The 16,908-nt window shown below is 39.3% G+C and overlaps 1 protein-coding gene across 3 annotated transcripts in view; it reads left to right on the forward strand.

Annotated features, from left to right (window-relative positions):
• Positions 1-16,516, forward strand: part of IRF9 (interferon regulatory factor 9) — a 36,301-nt gene extending 19,785 nt beyond the window's left edge. For 2 of the 3 annotated variants that reach the window (XM_063454919.1, XM_063454918.1), the window contains exons 6-9: positions 8,094-8,138; positions 8,818-9,183; positions 10,813-10,928; positions 15,416-16,516. In XM_063454919.1, coding sequence (XP_063310989.1) covers positions 8,094-8,138; positions 8,818-9,183; positions 10,813-10,928; positions 15,416-15,550 — 662 coding nt within the window. In that variant the 3' untranslated portion in view covers positions 15,551-16,516. The remainder of the gene's footprint in view (positions 1-8,093; positions 8,139-8,817; positions 9,184-10,812; positions 10,929-15,415) is intronic. The other variant, XM_063454920.1, reaches the window with a different exon arrangement.
• Positions 16,517-16,908: the final 392 nt, after the last annotated feature.

A 16,908-nucleotide genomic window follows, 5' to 3' on the forward strand; every position in this document is an offset into this window, starting at 1 on the left:
ATTCTGGCAGAGGCCGATGTGTAAGGGGGCAAAAGCTACAGGAGAGCAGCGGAGAGAAGACAGGCAGTCTGACTTACCTCCCGACCACGAGTACCTGACGGCTGACAAGCACCGGAGCCCACCAGCGCCTTCTAATCCTCGCTGCCGTCTGGGTGCAGTGAGAGGCCCGCATGCAACATCCACTGCCAGTGTCTTCACCCAACGACATATCACAGGTACCGACATGGGTGGCTAAGCGGAGGAAGGCAGAACCTCACCCCTTCACTGCACGCCAGCATGTAACCAGCACCAGCAAGGGGCTTTCAGAGAGTCATGCCGACGGAGCCTAGCTGAGAGCAGAGGCGGACCTAAGCTGGCCCGGTAGGGAAGTTGAGGAGAGCGCACAGCACCGCATCGGCACAGACGCTGACCCAAGACAAGCTCAGCCCTTGGCCCTTCGGATGCAGGGGGACGTATCCCCAAGCAAGGCTACCAACCCCGGGTACTCACCACCCAGCGATGCAGATGACTGAGCAGAAAGAGCAGAAAGTCGGGAGCAGATGGCCAATGCACAAAGCCATTTTGGGGGAGAATATTATACCTGCAGCTGGCATGGCTAAGTGACTTATGAGATTTCTAGGCTGACTGTCTTATTCTTTTCCCATTGTTTTTCTTTAGGTTTCCTTTACATGTGATCTCTGCTAGGCTCATAGCCCATAGGCCTCCTCATGTACAATGCCTCAATTAGTTAATCTGTTCAGCATGATAGACTAAGGGCAAGTTCAGTTAAATGCTACACATAAGCTGAGGGTAAGAATTGATACCTATATACACAACGTGTTTCATGTCCCACGATGCGCAGTGTCACTCTGCAGCCACTAAAGCAATATTATAATACTTATAACGAAGCCTGCAACCTAACTGTCTATAACACTGTAATTAAGCTTGATACACACAAAAAACTACAAAATGTGCATATTCTCATGCCACTGTTTAACGTTGTGCTATTCTTGAATAACGCTGTTGTGGCGTATGATTGAAAACCTGTAACCACCTGCACAACTAAAAATAAAGAATTAAAAAAAAAAAAAAAAAATCTGCATTATTTCCAAAATGAAAAAAGAGGACACTCTTCACAAAAGAAAGCTTTTCAGCAAGCTAAAGTACTTTAGGGGTCTGGAGTGTCCCTTTTAAAAGCCAGCCTATATTTCAGTACAGAGCTGCAATGTTTTAAAGGAAATCACTATATAAAAATTCTAAATAACAACAAGATAACATAGTAACCTTAAAGGAGACCTGGCAAATCAAGGGAAAAAAGACAAATAACTATTTTTAGGATAATTTAATTTTTTATTTAATAATGGGAACAATGATGGGAAGTAGGTATGCACCATGTAATGCAAATTTATTTATGGCCCACTTGTAGGTCATGAACATGAATAACAAATGAATAACATTGCTTATACTGTTACAATGGCACCTGTCACGGGGTGGGATATAGTAGACAGCAAGTGAACAGTCAGTTCTTCAATTTTATGTGCTGGAAGCAAGAAAAATAGGCAAGTGAAAATATCTGAGTGACTTTGACAAGGGCCAAATAGGGATGGCTAGACAAATGAGTCAGAATATCTCCAAAAGGACAAGTCTTGTGGGGTGTTCCTGGTATGCCGTGGTTAGTACTTTTCAAAAGTGGTGTATGGAAAGACAACTGGTGAACTGGTACCATGTTCATGGGCAGGGCCGGTGCATAGATTTTCTGCCGTCCTAGGCAAAGATCGTTTTGCCGCCTCTTCATGTCACACACTCACTGACAGACACACACACGCTGACAGGCATACACTCACTCACTGACACACACACATAAATACACTCACACACAGACACTCACTGACAGACATTCACTCGCTTTGAATATAATATAGCAGGAATATGGAACTGCACTCAAACCCATTTGAAATGTATCCGGGCGCACCAGACCAGCCCCAGTACCAGGAACCAAGTATTTGATAAGAAATAATAGAAGAAGTCCAGGCACTCTCAGGATACAAAAAGGCAAATTTATTGAACCCACTGCAACGTTTCGACCTACACAGTCTTTGGATTAAGGAACTAGACACATTGACCCCAAAAGGTCTTAATCATGAATATGACCTCAATCCGTTAATTTAGATGTATTAAAAAAAACTGAGAATTTTTTTTTTTTTTTTTTAATTTGTAGTTCCGCCTCACATTTTAGCTGTAAATGTCATAATACTGTTAGGTTTTACTGCAACAAAATGCACATATTTGTAATCAGCGATGTCTCACGAGTACTACAGTACCCCCCATTAACAGGTTTTATGGTGTTTTGGAAAGTTACAGGGTCAAATATAGAACGTTCCATTTTCAAATTGAAATTTGCCAGATTACTAATGTTACCTTTGAGATGGTGTGGTAGCCCAGGAATGAGAATTACCCCCATAATGGCATACCATTTGAAAAAGTAGACAACCCAAAGTATTGAACGTGGGGTATGTTTAGTTTTTTTTAGTAGCCACTTAGTCACAAACACTGGCCAAAGTTAGCGTTCATATTTGTTTTTGTGTGAAAAAAGCAAAAAACGAATATTTGGCCAGTGTTTGTGACTAAGTGGCTACTAAAAATGACTGGACATACCCCATTTGCAATACCTTGGGTTGTCTTTTGCAAATGGTATGCCATCATGGGGGTAATTCTTATTCCTGGGCTACCATACGCTCTCAAAGGCAACATAACTAATCTGGCAAATTTCAATGTAAAAAAAATGAAATGCAAGCCTTATATCTGACTCCCTAACTTTCCAAAACACCATAAAACCTGTACATGGGGGGTACTGTTATTCTCGGGAGATTTCACTAAACACAAATATTAGTGTTTTAAAACAGTAAAACATATTACAACAATAATATAGTCCATAAAAGTGCCGTTTGTTTGTAAAAAATGCAAAAAACGTCACTTTTACTTAAAATATCATCATTGTAATACAATTTACCAGTTTTAAACACTAATATTTGAGTTCAGCGAAGTCTCCCGAGTAAAACAGTACCCCCTATGTACAGGTTTTATGGTGTCTTGGAGAGTTACAGGGTCAAATATAGTGCTTGCGAATTAAATTCTCTGCACTTTCTCCCTGTGTTGTCAGGCATGTCAATCAAATTTTAATTAATCAAATTACATAATTATGTTAAAAAATTACTTAAATATACACGTAGAATTTTAATATATATGCATTTATAGGTATATAAATTCTACGTGTATACTAATGTAATCTTTTATGTAATTATATGTATTTATCTCTATATATATATTTGCGGTTATTTGTATTTTATATATAGATAGATATATATAGAATGTCATTCTAAGTGTATTCTGTTTCCAATATATATATTAATAACAAAATACAGTTAGAATGAAATTACATATGAATATATAATTTATTTTATATTTTGTTTCAATATTTTATTTATTTATTTAATTATTTTATTTATTTATTATTGTAATTATACGTATATATATATATAATATATATGTAGATCTATTATATATATAATATATATACATATTATATATATGTAACGTCATTCTAAGTGTATTTTAATACTAATATATATACTAATATTAATATTAAAATACATTACGTATGACGTTACATATATATAATATGTATATATATTATATATATAATATATATACATATTATATATATATATATAAAAAGGCATTTAATTTATTTTATAACATTTTAATTTTTTTTTTTACACCTCCTACCAGCAGGGGGACTGTCTAATATTTTAGACAGTCCCCCTGCTGGCAGATCCATAGCCAGCTATAGGGGGCCATGTGATCGCTCTTTGAGAGCGATCACATGGCCCCCGGAGGCCTCATTTGCCGGAGGGGGGCTGCCTGGGCTCTCAGACAGCCCCCCAGAAGAGGATCGCGGCGGAGGTGAGTACCTCCTAGCTCCAGGGGCTGCAAGCCGTTACGGCGTTCTATGCCGCCGCAACGGCTTTAAAGCCCTTTAAAGCCGCGACGGCATAGAACGCCGTAACGGCGTTAAGGGGTTAAGTGTCACAAAGATTAAATATTTTGTTTTTCAGTTTAACTCATGGATGGCATTGTGTCTCAGGGCTCTTTTGATTACTGAAAACAATCTTGGACACCTGTGATAATTAGATTGCCAGGTGAGCCCAATTTAAGGAAAAACTACTAAAGGAGGGTGTTCCACATTATTAAGCAGAGCACCATTTTCATACAATATGGGGAAGAAAAAGGATCTCTCTGCTGCTGAAAAGAGTGAAATAGTTCAATGCCTTGGACGAGGTATGAAAACATTAGATATTTCACGAAAACTTAAGCGTGATCATTGCACCATTAAGAGATTTGTGGCTGATTCAGAGCACAGACGTGTTCGTGCAGATAAAGGCACATTGAGGAAGATTTCTGCCAGATCCATCGGATCCATCGGATCAAGAGAGCAGCTGCTAAAATACCATTACATAGCAGCAAACAGATATTTGAAGCTGCTGGTGTCTCTGGAGTCCCACGGACATCAAGGTGTAGAGTCCTCCAGAGGCTTGCAACTGTGCATAAACCTTCTATTCGGCCACCACTAACCAATGCTCACAAGCAGAAACGGCTGCATTGGGGAGAAAAATACATGAAGACTAATTTTCAAAAAGTCCTGTTTACTGATGAGTGCCGTGCAACCCTGGATGGTCCAGATGGATGGAGTAGTGGATGGTAGGTGAATGGCCACCCTGTTCCAACAAGGCTGCGACGTGAGCAAGGCGGCGGTGGAGTCATGTTTGGGCTGGAATCATGGGAAGAGAGCTGGTCGGCCCCTTTAGGGTCCCCGAAGGTGTAAAGGATGTGGAGTTTCTGACTGACCACTTTCCCAGGTACAGAAGGAAGAACTATGCTTTCCATAATAAAATCATCTTCATGCATGACAATGCACCATCTCATGCTGCAAAGAATACCTCTGCATCAATGGCTGCTATGGGGATAAAAGGAGAGAAAGTCATGGTGTGGCCTCCATCCTCCCCTGACCTCAGTCCTATTGAGAACCTTTGGAGCATCCTCAAGCAAAAGATCTATGAGGGTGGGAGGTAGTTTACATCCAAACAGCAGCTCTGGGAGGCTATTCCGACTTCTGGCAAACAAATTCAAGCAGAAACTGTCCAAAAACTCACAAGTTCAATTGATGCAAGACTTGTGAAGCTGCTATCAAATAAGGGGTCCTATGTTAAAATGTAACGTGACCTGTTAAAATGTTTAAAAAGTTAAAATGTTGTTATAATTTTGATTGAAATAGCTTTTGATTTCAGTAAATATGCTGCAAACATAACAAATGACAATTTTCAGTTCTTTACAACCTATAAAGTGTTTTGAAACTTACTGTGCGTAATAATTTGGAACAGTGCATTGTAAGTTTTCATTAGAAGGTTTGCTCAATAAAATTTGAATTGTACTCTTAATAGTTGATAACATGAGAATTATGCTGACTGTTATTTACATCAATTATTTAGGTAAATGAGAAAAATATAATTTGCATACTAATTTGGAACAGGGTGTATATGAAATGTTTATACACATTATGTTGTCATTATTATATTATAAATATTTTTTTATGTATATATATATATATATATATATTTATTGATTTCTGTGTGTATATATAGTTTGTATGTGAATCAGGGATTATATAATATGGATGATTATAACACTGCACTGAGAGGATATGAAAAATAGCCCTATTGTACTTTATTTTATTAACTTTTTCTCTTATATTATTTTTTATATCTATTTTATACTATTATCAATTGTGATTTATTTGAGGAATTACTCTGTATCTCAATGTGAAGGCTATTGGCTTTAAAAAAAATATCTGAGGAATTGCTTAGTTAAAGGATCACTATAGGGTCAGGAACACAAACATGTATTCCTGACCCTATAGTGTTAAAACCACCATCTAGCCCCCTGGGCCCCTCGTGCCTCCATAAATATAATAAAAATCTTACTGTATTCAACCTGGAAGCTGTTTGCTCCGCCCTGTCTGCCTCAGAAAAACAAGCAGTCTGCTGACCTCATCAGAAGTGGTGGCCTGATCCAATCACAATGCTTTCCTATAGGATTGACTGAGACTGACAAGGAGGCAGATCAGGGGCAAAGCCAGCATGACTCAAACACAGCCCTGGCCAATCAGCATCTCCTCATAGAGATGAATTGGATCAATGAATCTCTATGAGGAAAGTTCAGTGTCTGCGTGCAGAGGGAGGAGACACTGAATGTTTGGATGCATTGTAGGCAGCCATGACCCAGGAAGGATCTCTAACAGCCATCTGAGGAGTGGCCAGTGAAGTTATCACTAGGCTGTAATGTAAACAGTGCATTTTCTCTGTAAAGACAGTGTTTACAGCAAAATGTCTGAAGGTAATGATTCTACTCACCAGAACAAATTCAATAAGCGGTAGTTGTTGTGGTGACTATAGTGTCCCTTTAAATCTCTGTGTTTTCACTTATTGAGGAAAACATAAAAGTTAGGAAGTAAGCTCCCCGGCGGGTTCTCTGTAATTCATCTGGTATTTTTTCTTAATTATTTAAATCTAGTTACCACATTAAGTGAATTTCATTATATTTAATTACTGTTTTTAATGAATTCGAATTAAATATAATTATTATATTGAACTTCAATTGAATCTAATTACTTATTTGAATGAATTCTATCTGAATTTCAGTTGTGACACAGCTGTTAGCCTTTACTATTGCGTAAACCATATGGAGAAATATATAAATGTAATTGCTTGAATCATTTAAATTGATTAATTGTTAAATTGTGTTAATCACTTGTATTCCTATAAAAATTTGGCATGCGTAGCTTGATAGCTTGACAAAGACTGTGTAGGTTAAAACGTTGCAGTGGGTTCAATAAATTTCCCTTTTTGTATCCCGAGAGTGCCTGAACTTCTTCTATTTTTTCTTATCAGACATTCACTCACTGACACACACACACACACTCACTCACTGACATACACTCACTGACAGACATACACTCACTTACTGAGACACACACATACACTCACTGACATACATACACTCACACACACACATACGCTTACGGACAGATATACACTCACACACACAGACACTCACTGACAGACATATACTCACTGACAGACACACACACACAGACACTCACTGACAGACATACACTAACTCACACAGACCACTTACACAGCTTCATGGCAATGCTGTTCCCTGATGGCAGTGGTCTTTTTCTGCAGGATAATGCATCCTGCTACACTGCAAAAAAATTGTTCAGGAAAGGTTTGTGGAACACGATAAATAGTTGGCCTCCGAATCCCCCAGATCTCAATCTGATTGAGCTTCTGTGGGATGTGCTGGAACATATAGTCCAATCCAATGGAGGTCCTTCCTCGCAACTTGCAGGACTTAAAGGATTTGCTGCTAATACTAGCTACCAGCTGCTAATGTGCCAGATACCACAGGACATGTTCAGAGGTCTTGTGGAGTATCAAAGCTGTTTTGGCATCACAAGGGGGAGCTAAATGATACTACATAGGTTGCTTTAATGTTATTTATGTGTGTGCGTGTCTTGAGAAAGACCCAAAAGGGTCAAAACGTTGATCGAGCATTTTGTGTGATGTAACATTTTAATAAAATACCATGACTTTCATTCAAAGACCTGTGAGTGCTCCCTTCCTTCAAATGTATCGATACTCAATGCAGAATTGCACCAAGGCATTTATTCTCTATAATGATGAAGGGGTGAGTATTTGTGAATATATATACACAAAAAGGCCTGCACTTGTGAAAATGTAGATATCTTATGGTGCTGTAACCTGCAGTAATCCCATACAAACTTACAAGGATGGTCAGCACTTACTTTCTGTTAAAACTTTATTGCACTGTCTGTCAAGCAAGTATTTATTCAAGCTTAGTCATTGCAGTAAAAAATAGCTGTAAAAAATAGCTCCACCAGGTTCTTACGTAAAATGCAACCCATCTTTCTCCTAATGTAACAGGCTGTAGATGAAATCACTATCCTTCATTTTGCGCTGTGCTTCTCTCTGCAGCTCTCATCATTATCCCAGCGCAGCCTGTACCGATCTCACACACAGGTAACAGATAGCTTATTGTAAATAACACTTGCTCCAACTGTCCTCACTTTTCTTCACACTGTCACCTTAACAAACCTCGAACAGTTCTCCAAATTCTGGCTTCTCAGATGTTACTGAACTACAAATCCTATGATTCTTTGAATGAAATAGATTGCCAGAGAAACATGAGAGTTGAAGTTCAGCAACATCTCTGGAGTGACAGAGTTTGGAGAACCCTGCTCTAAGAAAACTGTTTAGCCTGTTTGCTCCTAGGAAATGTTACGTTATCAGTTGTAACCTTTATTTCATTGGTAGATTGATCAGCTCAGAATAAAAGAGGAACATTGCAAATATTTTTAAATCCATACAAACATTTTTAGATCAAATAAATAAAATTATAAAAGCCAGAAAGACATTTATGCACAAAATAAACTTTTGATTGAAGTTGATGCTAATTACTTTTTCAGCAATCTAAAACAAAAGTCCGGCACAAAGATATTAATCTTTAATCAATACTACTACTATTGGTTAAAACAACAAATCTGTAAACTTTCAATATTCAGAAAGATTGTATGTGTACCTGTTTTCGGTTATCTCATTTCAATCCCCACTATGTGGTTGTCAATAGACACACACTCTTTTACTTATCACAGTTATGGTGTTATCTGAAACATACCATTTGTTTTTTTTCTCAATTCAGACATGCTGATTAAGGTGTTCTATAGTGGTGTGGAGGTATTGCAGCGTCTGGTTGGTAGCGGAGGGTGTAAGTTATCAGCCGGAAACCCTCCTGTACAGATTGGGTGTGGCATGGAACATGTTCAACTACCAGTACCAGCTGAGCCTCTTGACGTGGTGACACAGGACAAGACAAATAAACTACTAGAGGTCCTTCAAGCTGGAGTCATGTTGGAGAGTAACATTGATGGTATATTTGCTCAGCGCCAGAAAGGTTGCTCAGGACGAGTGTACTGGTTGGGTCCTTGTGCCAGTCAAGAAGGGGAACCCAACAAGCTGGAAAGAGATACACTTGTGAAATTATTTGACACCCAAAAATTTCAGATAGGTAAGTAGAGCAATCAGTATGTACATACAAATTAAAGAGAAAACAGGAAGTGAAATGAGGGGGCTGATACACAGACTGATGTATTGTGTATAGGTAAAAAGGTTGATGCAAGTAGTGAAACAGGTTGATGTTTTAAGTGGAGGTACACAGATTAATTTTTGGGGGTGAGTGTACAAAGTCTGGTATATTGAGTAAAAGTACACACGCTGGCTTATGAATTGAGTGAAGGTGCACAGGCTGTTGTATTAAGTGAGGGAACACAGGCTTATACATTGAGTGAGGGTGCAAAGTGAAGGTACACATGCTAAAGTATTGAGTGATGCTATAAAAGTCACTGTATTTGTCAGGACTCAGCTGGGGTTGAAATCCAGAGTGCAGATATAATGCATACCTTTGCAAAATATCACAGCCAACATTGTCACGATATGGCCCAGCATGCAGAATATAAACCCCCCAGGAAAGAGACAGAGAAAGTACCTCTACCGATCCTTAGAGTGGCCGGACTAAATAGAACAAAATAAAAAATAATATAAGAACATCAGAACAAGCCATGGTCAAAGGGAACTAGAATATTACAAGAACGATGGCCAAAGCTGGGTCAAAGGAGCCAGAATAACAGAATAGTCAGAGAAAAGCCAGATCAATACCAAAAAGACAAAATACAACATATATAATGCACTCTTGGCACATTAGAAACCTAGAAACCACAACAGGGCACAACGTACTGGGCCAAATTAGCTTTTATATGATTGAGGCATGTCTTGTGTAACTACACCCACAAAAAGTCTAGTGGGTTTGGCCCCACTAACTTCATGACGCGGGCTTGCTTGTTCTACGTCATTAATAGGGCCGTGTGCACTGCAGCCGGCATCCAAGGGGCTGTCTGATCGGACAGTAGACTCAAAAGTGGCGGTCTGCTGGATCCTAGCAACAGCTGATCACAGACGACTAATGTAACTACAGGAGCCCTCACACACAGTGACTAGTTAAATATATCATCTGGAAAGTAAAAGTGTGCATGGGGGCTGTGCAGGAGGGACAAGGAAAAATCCAAAATCAGTGTATAACACAAATCCAAATACCAGGGCTGGCAGCTATTATGCATAAATGATACTCCAGAAATAGAAGTGCAAAAGCAGACAGTCAGGAGTAGGTAGAAGGCTTCCGCAAACAACAACAACGTACTGATCCTGAAGCTGAGAAGAAGAGATGTTGAATAAACCTTTCCTTTTGGATTCAGAGCGCTTGCTTTTTATTTTTCTTTATTTGTTTTTTCTTGACTATTTAGACTTGTCTATCAAATACATATTGACCACCTCCCCTTTGGGACACATCTTATGGTTAAAAGTTTAGTTTTCTTAGATCTTGGGAGAATTGTAGAATGCTGTTTTGATTTTCTAAATGACTGTTATTGTAACAGATGGAATGGTTGCAGGCATCTGAAATAAATTAGAAATACTGTCTTTACAGAAAAGCAAAGATAATAAGAGATGTAATGTTAGATAAAAAGATTAAAAAAGAGCAAGTAGGAAGGGCAAATTGCCTGTTTTCAGATACACAAATAAAGTGTGCATTCAAAGATCATATACGAGATGAAGAGAGAAATAATTAATACTGTTCCTCTTTCAGAGCTGGAAAATTATCGGATACATGGTGGTAAGCCACCTGATTGTAAAGTTACGCTGTGTTTTGGTGAAGAAATCTCAGATTTTGACTGTTCAGATAACAAAGTGATCACATGTCAGGTAAATCGACAATTGTAAGCATTGCTGTTCCTAAGAAACAGGATTCATATGGCCAGTAACAATGTTTAGACATGTCACAGCATTCAAATGATGCTCATTTGGTTTTAGCCAGCCTCATTTGTCTAAAATAATTTGCACACCATTACATCACTCACTACATGTCAAAAGGGTTAAAATGTTACTTCAAGAACCATGAACACTAGTGTTTTAAAGTGGTAATTGTGCTTGGAGTCTGTATGCGCATCCTTTCACTGGAAAAAGCTGAACATACATAAGAGGTATAGCACATTGCTGCCAGGGATGTAACACCACTTCCTGCAGCATCATTAGTTAGCCCAGAACAAAAGTTGCAAGCTGTGTAAAGTTAATTCTGCATGCATTGTGTGCTAACCACAGATGACAAATAATGCCACCAGCTATCCTCTGGAAAGTCGTTGCCCTTGTAGTGAGGGGGAGCAATGACAACGGAGGAGGATCAGGCTGCAGGGAGAACTAGGCCTCAGGGTGGGGATGCATGTAGGTTTTAGCTAATTCTTTTATTTTATTTTTGAAATGGGGGACCATGCCAGCAAGGGTTACTACATCCTAAAAGAGTGTTTTATTAAATCACAATTTTTTGGTTGGAGTTATACTTTAATGCATTTTTTTTTTTAAATTCTTTATTTTATTTGACAAAATAATATAGAACAAGGCAAGATGTTCCAGTTTAAGCATAAACCGTAGACAAGCATGACATATCATATCACAGTATAGGCATACAGTTGATGACTTTAATGCATTTTTAATGCAAATTCTGACCCTCCAATTTGCAAATTTTTATAGAAACACAGATTTTTTAAAAAAAAAAATTTAATTCTTTATTTTTTACTCAGCAGGAAAGACAGTAAAATGCCATAGACAGTCTGGCTTACGCAGAAGCCTTAGTTACAGTGTGCTAGTTACTGCATTTTAAATATTGCTGGGTTACAGTAGGAATGATATATCTTAATACTTCCGGTTTTACTCATGGCTAGTTCATTCCCCTTACTTTCCTCTGAGAGTTTTCTTTTTAGTACGATATTCCCTTGTGTTCCAAGGGGGAGAGAAACATAGAGATAGAGGTAAGATAAGAGAAAAGAGAGGAGGGGGAGGAGGGCACTGGGAGTAGGGCAGGGGGTTGTGCGGGCCATGCCGCTACCCACCTCCAGGCTATACCCCAGCTCTGTGGGGTTCAGTTTTCTCATCTGTAAAGTTGGGCTATCTTTCTTGGGTTTGAATGTTATTGTTCATTTCCCGCTATTCGGCATATCGGTAATTGACCCAGGATTGTAGGTCACCCATGCCTAGGTTTACTCCAGAGATATAGGTATGGACTAATATTCCAAGCAAGAGAATTATCGGTGCATACAGTTTTGTCTTGAGTACTCCGTATATGGCGAAATCTATCTGTACCTATCTACCTGAGTGTGATGGGTTAGTCGTTTCTTGGTTCAGAAATTGCCGTCCCGGCATGCGTGCTTTTTTTTTTTTTTTTTTTTTTTAGAAATACAGATTTATTAACCCAACAATTTTTCCGTTTTCAGTTGTCAATTTTTACTGCTTACTATTTTGCTGCTCTAGCTAATTTGCTTCATCTATGCCATTCTGCACGCTACAGTTGCCAAAAAGTGATTATTTGAGTTTTTGCAGTATTTGCGACAGCTTAAATTAGTTTTTTGGCTATTATTCTCTAAACATCATTAAAGGGCACTCCAAGCACCATAACCACTACAGCCACTGAGCTGGTTATGAGTACCCTGGTACCTTTCCAGGGAGAGTAGTCAAACAGTTTGAGAATATTTTGACAGCTTATCTGGGGTCCAACTGACACTGCCTTCACTACTCTTGATCCATTTAATCAACATACTACAATATATTATTCCTCCATTGCCCTGTTTTTCTATTCCATATACTGTCTGAGGACATTTCAAAGCGTTACTCTAACTTCTCCCTACCTACATTTTTATGTATTTTTTCATTGGGATAGATCTAAAACAGCTTGTAAAAGCTGCAGTTCTCTTGTCTGCAGCCTTTGCTAGCCCTCTTATTATAGGTTTCTACCGCCTGTGGTCGCCCCTTCCCAGTTGTGATAGCTCCAGAGTGATTATAGCTGCCAGTGATTATAGTATTGCTGAACCGGTAACCGCAGTATCACCCAAACACGAGCCAGGGCTTAGTGAAGGGTGAAGAACTGTTTATTCCCAGCCAAATGGCTCACTTATATACAGAATCTGAACACAGTGACATGCCCCCATACACACCCATAAAAACACCCACAATGTGTCACAAAATGCAGTGTCACTGTGGCTCAGCATAAAATACTAAATATTAAAAACACATAAAAAATACATATTTCCCACATAGGAACATACATCCCTGGATAGCCTAACATATCCGAAAAGCGCTCAGATCCCACAAACAGAGCCGAAACGCCATCATGTGGAAGTTCTGACCGGCTGCACACATGGCTCTATGCCCAAAACTTTTCCAGGGCGTTTTGTGGTTTTGGCAGGTCAACTTCGGGAGTTCCGTGGAACATAATACTGAACGCACACTGTGGCTGATTAGTAGCGCTTGTTCGTATGGTTCATACGAACAAATATACCAAATGGCGCTCTCCTGACGTGTGGGGAAGAAGCAGGCGTTCGTCAAAGTTCAGTGGTGTTCGGGAGTTTCAGTGTCCGATTTCAGTTCCACGCGATCAACACCTGAACACCGCTACCTGCGTTCTCGCAAACAAGATGGCCGCCACCACAGTTCCCACCTAGCCGCACCATTAGAACCCACACTGATTGAAGTGTCAGGAGAGGTTTACAAGGGCCAATAAGCTCAGAGGTGGTCCAGAGTTCGTGGGTTGGTTCGGTTCCCGAACAGTCCAAGGGAATCCAACAAACAAATATCTTTTAATAGCCTTTTAGCACCTTTTAGGACCATTTTTAGCATGGTCCAAAGCATGCTCCTCCAGAGCTCGTGGTGAGGGCAAGTTGCCACATATCTCCCCCAAAGGTAAGACTAACCAGCTTCCAGACCTCCTGTGAGTCGGTACCTGAGTTAGTCGGGAAGCCCACCCACAATATCAAGCTAACCTTGCAGCCTCCTGTTCTGTGCTCTGTCCTGTCAGTTCCAGGTTACTGTGTGAGTAGTGTCCGTCACCCCTGGTCTCTCCCTGGCTCCCAGTAGTGGAGCTGTCAGTTCTTGGTGGGCAGAGGCCAGCAGCGCTCTTCCTCGTAGCCAGCGCTTCTGCTAGGGTGGCCTGTGGGTAGTCAGGCCCTGGACAAAGGCTGATTGGTAGCGTTTGTTCGTATGGTTCATACCAACAAACAGACCGAACAGCGCTCTCCTGACGTGTGGGGAAGAAGCAGGCGTTCATCAAAGTTCACCGGTGTTCAGGAGTTTCATTGTCCGATTTTAGTTCCACGCGATCGATGCCCGAACACCGGTGCCTGCATTCTCGCGAACAAGATGGGCGCCAACACAGTTCCCAAGTGTTCATGCATACGAACGGCGGCCACCCAGTCGCACCATTAGAACCCACACTGATTGAAGTGTCAGGAGAGGTTAACAAGGGTCAATAAGCTCAGAGGTGGTCCGCAGTTCGTGGTTGGTTCGAACCAATGTCTTTTAATAGCATTTTAGCATGGCCAACAATAACCAAGCCAGGACTTGTCCAATGTCCAATCAAAGACTTCTTAAGGCATATTAATGATAAATATTTACAAAGCAGAAGCTCTGGGCAATTCCCTGCCTCTTGAGTTTAGCTACACTGAGCTAACAATCAGGAAGTAACAGGAACTGTTGTCTGCTTGATAGTCAGGGCTGTGCAATAAGGTCCGTTTATAAAAGTGCCAATTTCTGTTGATATCTGCACTTTTTTGTACAATGGGGGGAATAAGAGGACACACTCTTCAAACATAAAGCATTTCAACAAGCTAAAGTGCTTGTTAAGTGTCTGGAGTTTTTATCATTATTGTTTTAATTTATATATTTTTATTTGCTTTAAATTTAAAAAAAAAAATTTTTTTTTTTCTTCAAGTATTGATTTTTATCCACCCTGGCCAAACATCAGTCCTGCAAATGTTGCAGGACTGTAAGGAGGAAGCACCTTTATTACAGCTCAGTGTACACACTGCCTTTACACAGAAAGAGCAGTGTGTACAAACAAGATACTGCCAGTACAGGATCTTTGCACCAAAACTACTGCATTAAGCTGGAGTGGTTATTGTGCTTGCCCCTTTAAGCGCATAAAAAATTCACAAGGGTAGCTGCTGGGCAGACTTTTAATAGTAGAGCAGTAAGTATAAACATTCTGTGTCTTTCCATGGTTACTGCTACAGTTGTAAAATGTAACACCAGAAATTGCCCCAGAATAATCTTGCAACACAGTTGTTAGAAACTATATGTTATCCTCCCATATATGGTTTAATACTTAACTTTTTACTCCTATTTTTGTTTTTTACTTTTCCTTACAGATAGAGCAGATCATGGCAGCTGAAATGGTGCGTGACACCAATTTGTATCTCCTTAGTCCTCACGTGTCGGATCCACTCCTACAGGGACCCCCAGCTCCGTATATGAATCCTTTGCCTGCCTTGGACATACATTAAAATAAATGTAAATAAATTAGTGTGAAAGACTAATTTGATGCCAAAATGTAACATAATAATCTTTTTTCCTTGTAAGTGTGCAAAATCTATTATGGGCAGAAGGAAGAAAAGCTAAGTCATGCCACAAGCATGTGTTACACATTAATGCATTCAGCAGGCCTGATGACACAAGTTAAATTGTCCTCTTTTTTCATGAAGTGTGTGCCCGCAACTATAAAGAAAAAAGGTTCTAGTAGGGCTCCTAGATGTTTGAACCACAGTTTGTTTAGAGTATTTTATAAGGCTAAAGTATCCACTACAAATATAGAAAGTAAATCCTAATTTTAGGGCCTGGAAACAGGTTTGTAACCATAGCACATGTTGCTGCTTTGTACATACTGCTGTTTATTTTTAGGAGACTTCTGAATGATTTGCAAATCTAGCAGTGTCAGTCACTGCTCATTTTCTGATGTCTGCATTTGCATTCCTCTATTAATTATTTGCTTATTTTTTACATAATCTCACTAGCACTCTCTTTTGTTTTTTTGCAAAATTAAGTCTTTAGAGATATTGGTATTTTAGGCACTAAAGAGTTTATTAAAAAATAATGAAAAACAGTATAAGTTGGGACTCGCAGGGCCCAGTTACAATGTTAGCATTAGAACAAATTTGCATTGTGTACATTATCAAATACGTATAGGTGGCTGTGAAGCTTGACTGATGTAGTCATGAACTATCAATGCACACCCCATGACTGCCCACATTCTCTGTGGAGGTGCTCTGGGTGTAAATTTCTGTGTTAGCATAACATGAGATATCCAACCCTGCCATTGCTTTAGATCGTTTACCTTTATAGTTTTCCTCCCCCAATAATTTACTTTTTACTCTGGTACAAAAGCAAGCAGATGGGAGTAGCTTGAACTACAGAGGAAGCACATCCAATTCTGTGCAGCGTGGACTAATGAGGTAGCATTAGCCTAAGAAGCAATGGGCTGCTGAGAATGTCTTACACTTACAAAAAAATATTGTGTTGGATAACTACTATTATATAACATGTTATTTTTACACTATAGAAATTATAACTGCAGATTTAAATAAATTGGACAAATCCACTTAAAATAATATTAATTCTAACTTGCTGTATGGTTAATTTTGTGGTGGCCTGGTTAATAACTGCAAAATACAGCCATCAGTTTTTGAAGATGTAGCCATAGAGTACTCAGAAATATGTAATATTTTTCACAAATAACCTTGTGAGTTAACTGGAACAAAGGGAGGCATATATTAGGTAGCATATAGTTAGATATTGTCAGTAGCAGAATAGGCCTTCCAGCAAGAGTCTACTCTACACTATCCTGTAATGGAAAAAAACAGTAGAG

The sequence above is a fragment of the Pelobates fuscus genome, chromosome 5 (genome assembly GCF_036172605.1).
Source record: "Pelobates fuscus isolate aPelFus1 chromosome 5, aPelFus1.pri, whole genome shotgun sequence".
NCBI lineage: Eukaryota > Metazoa > Chordata > Amphibia > Anura > Pelobatidae > Pelobates > Pelobates fuscus.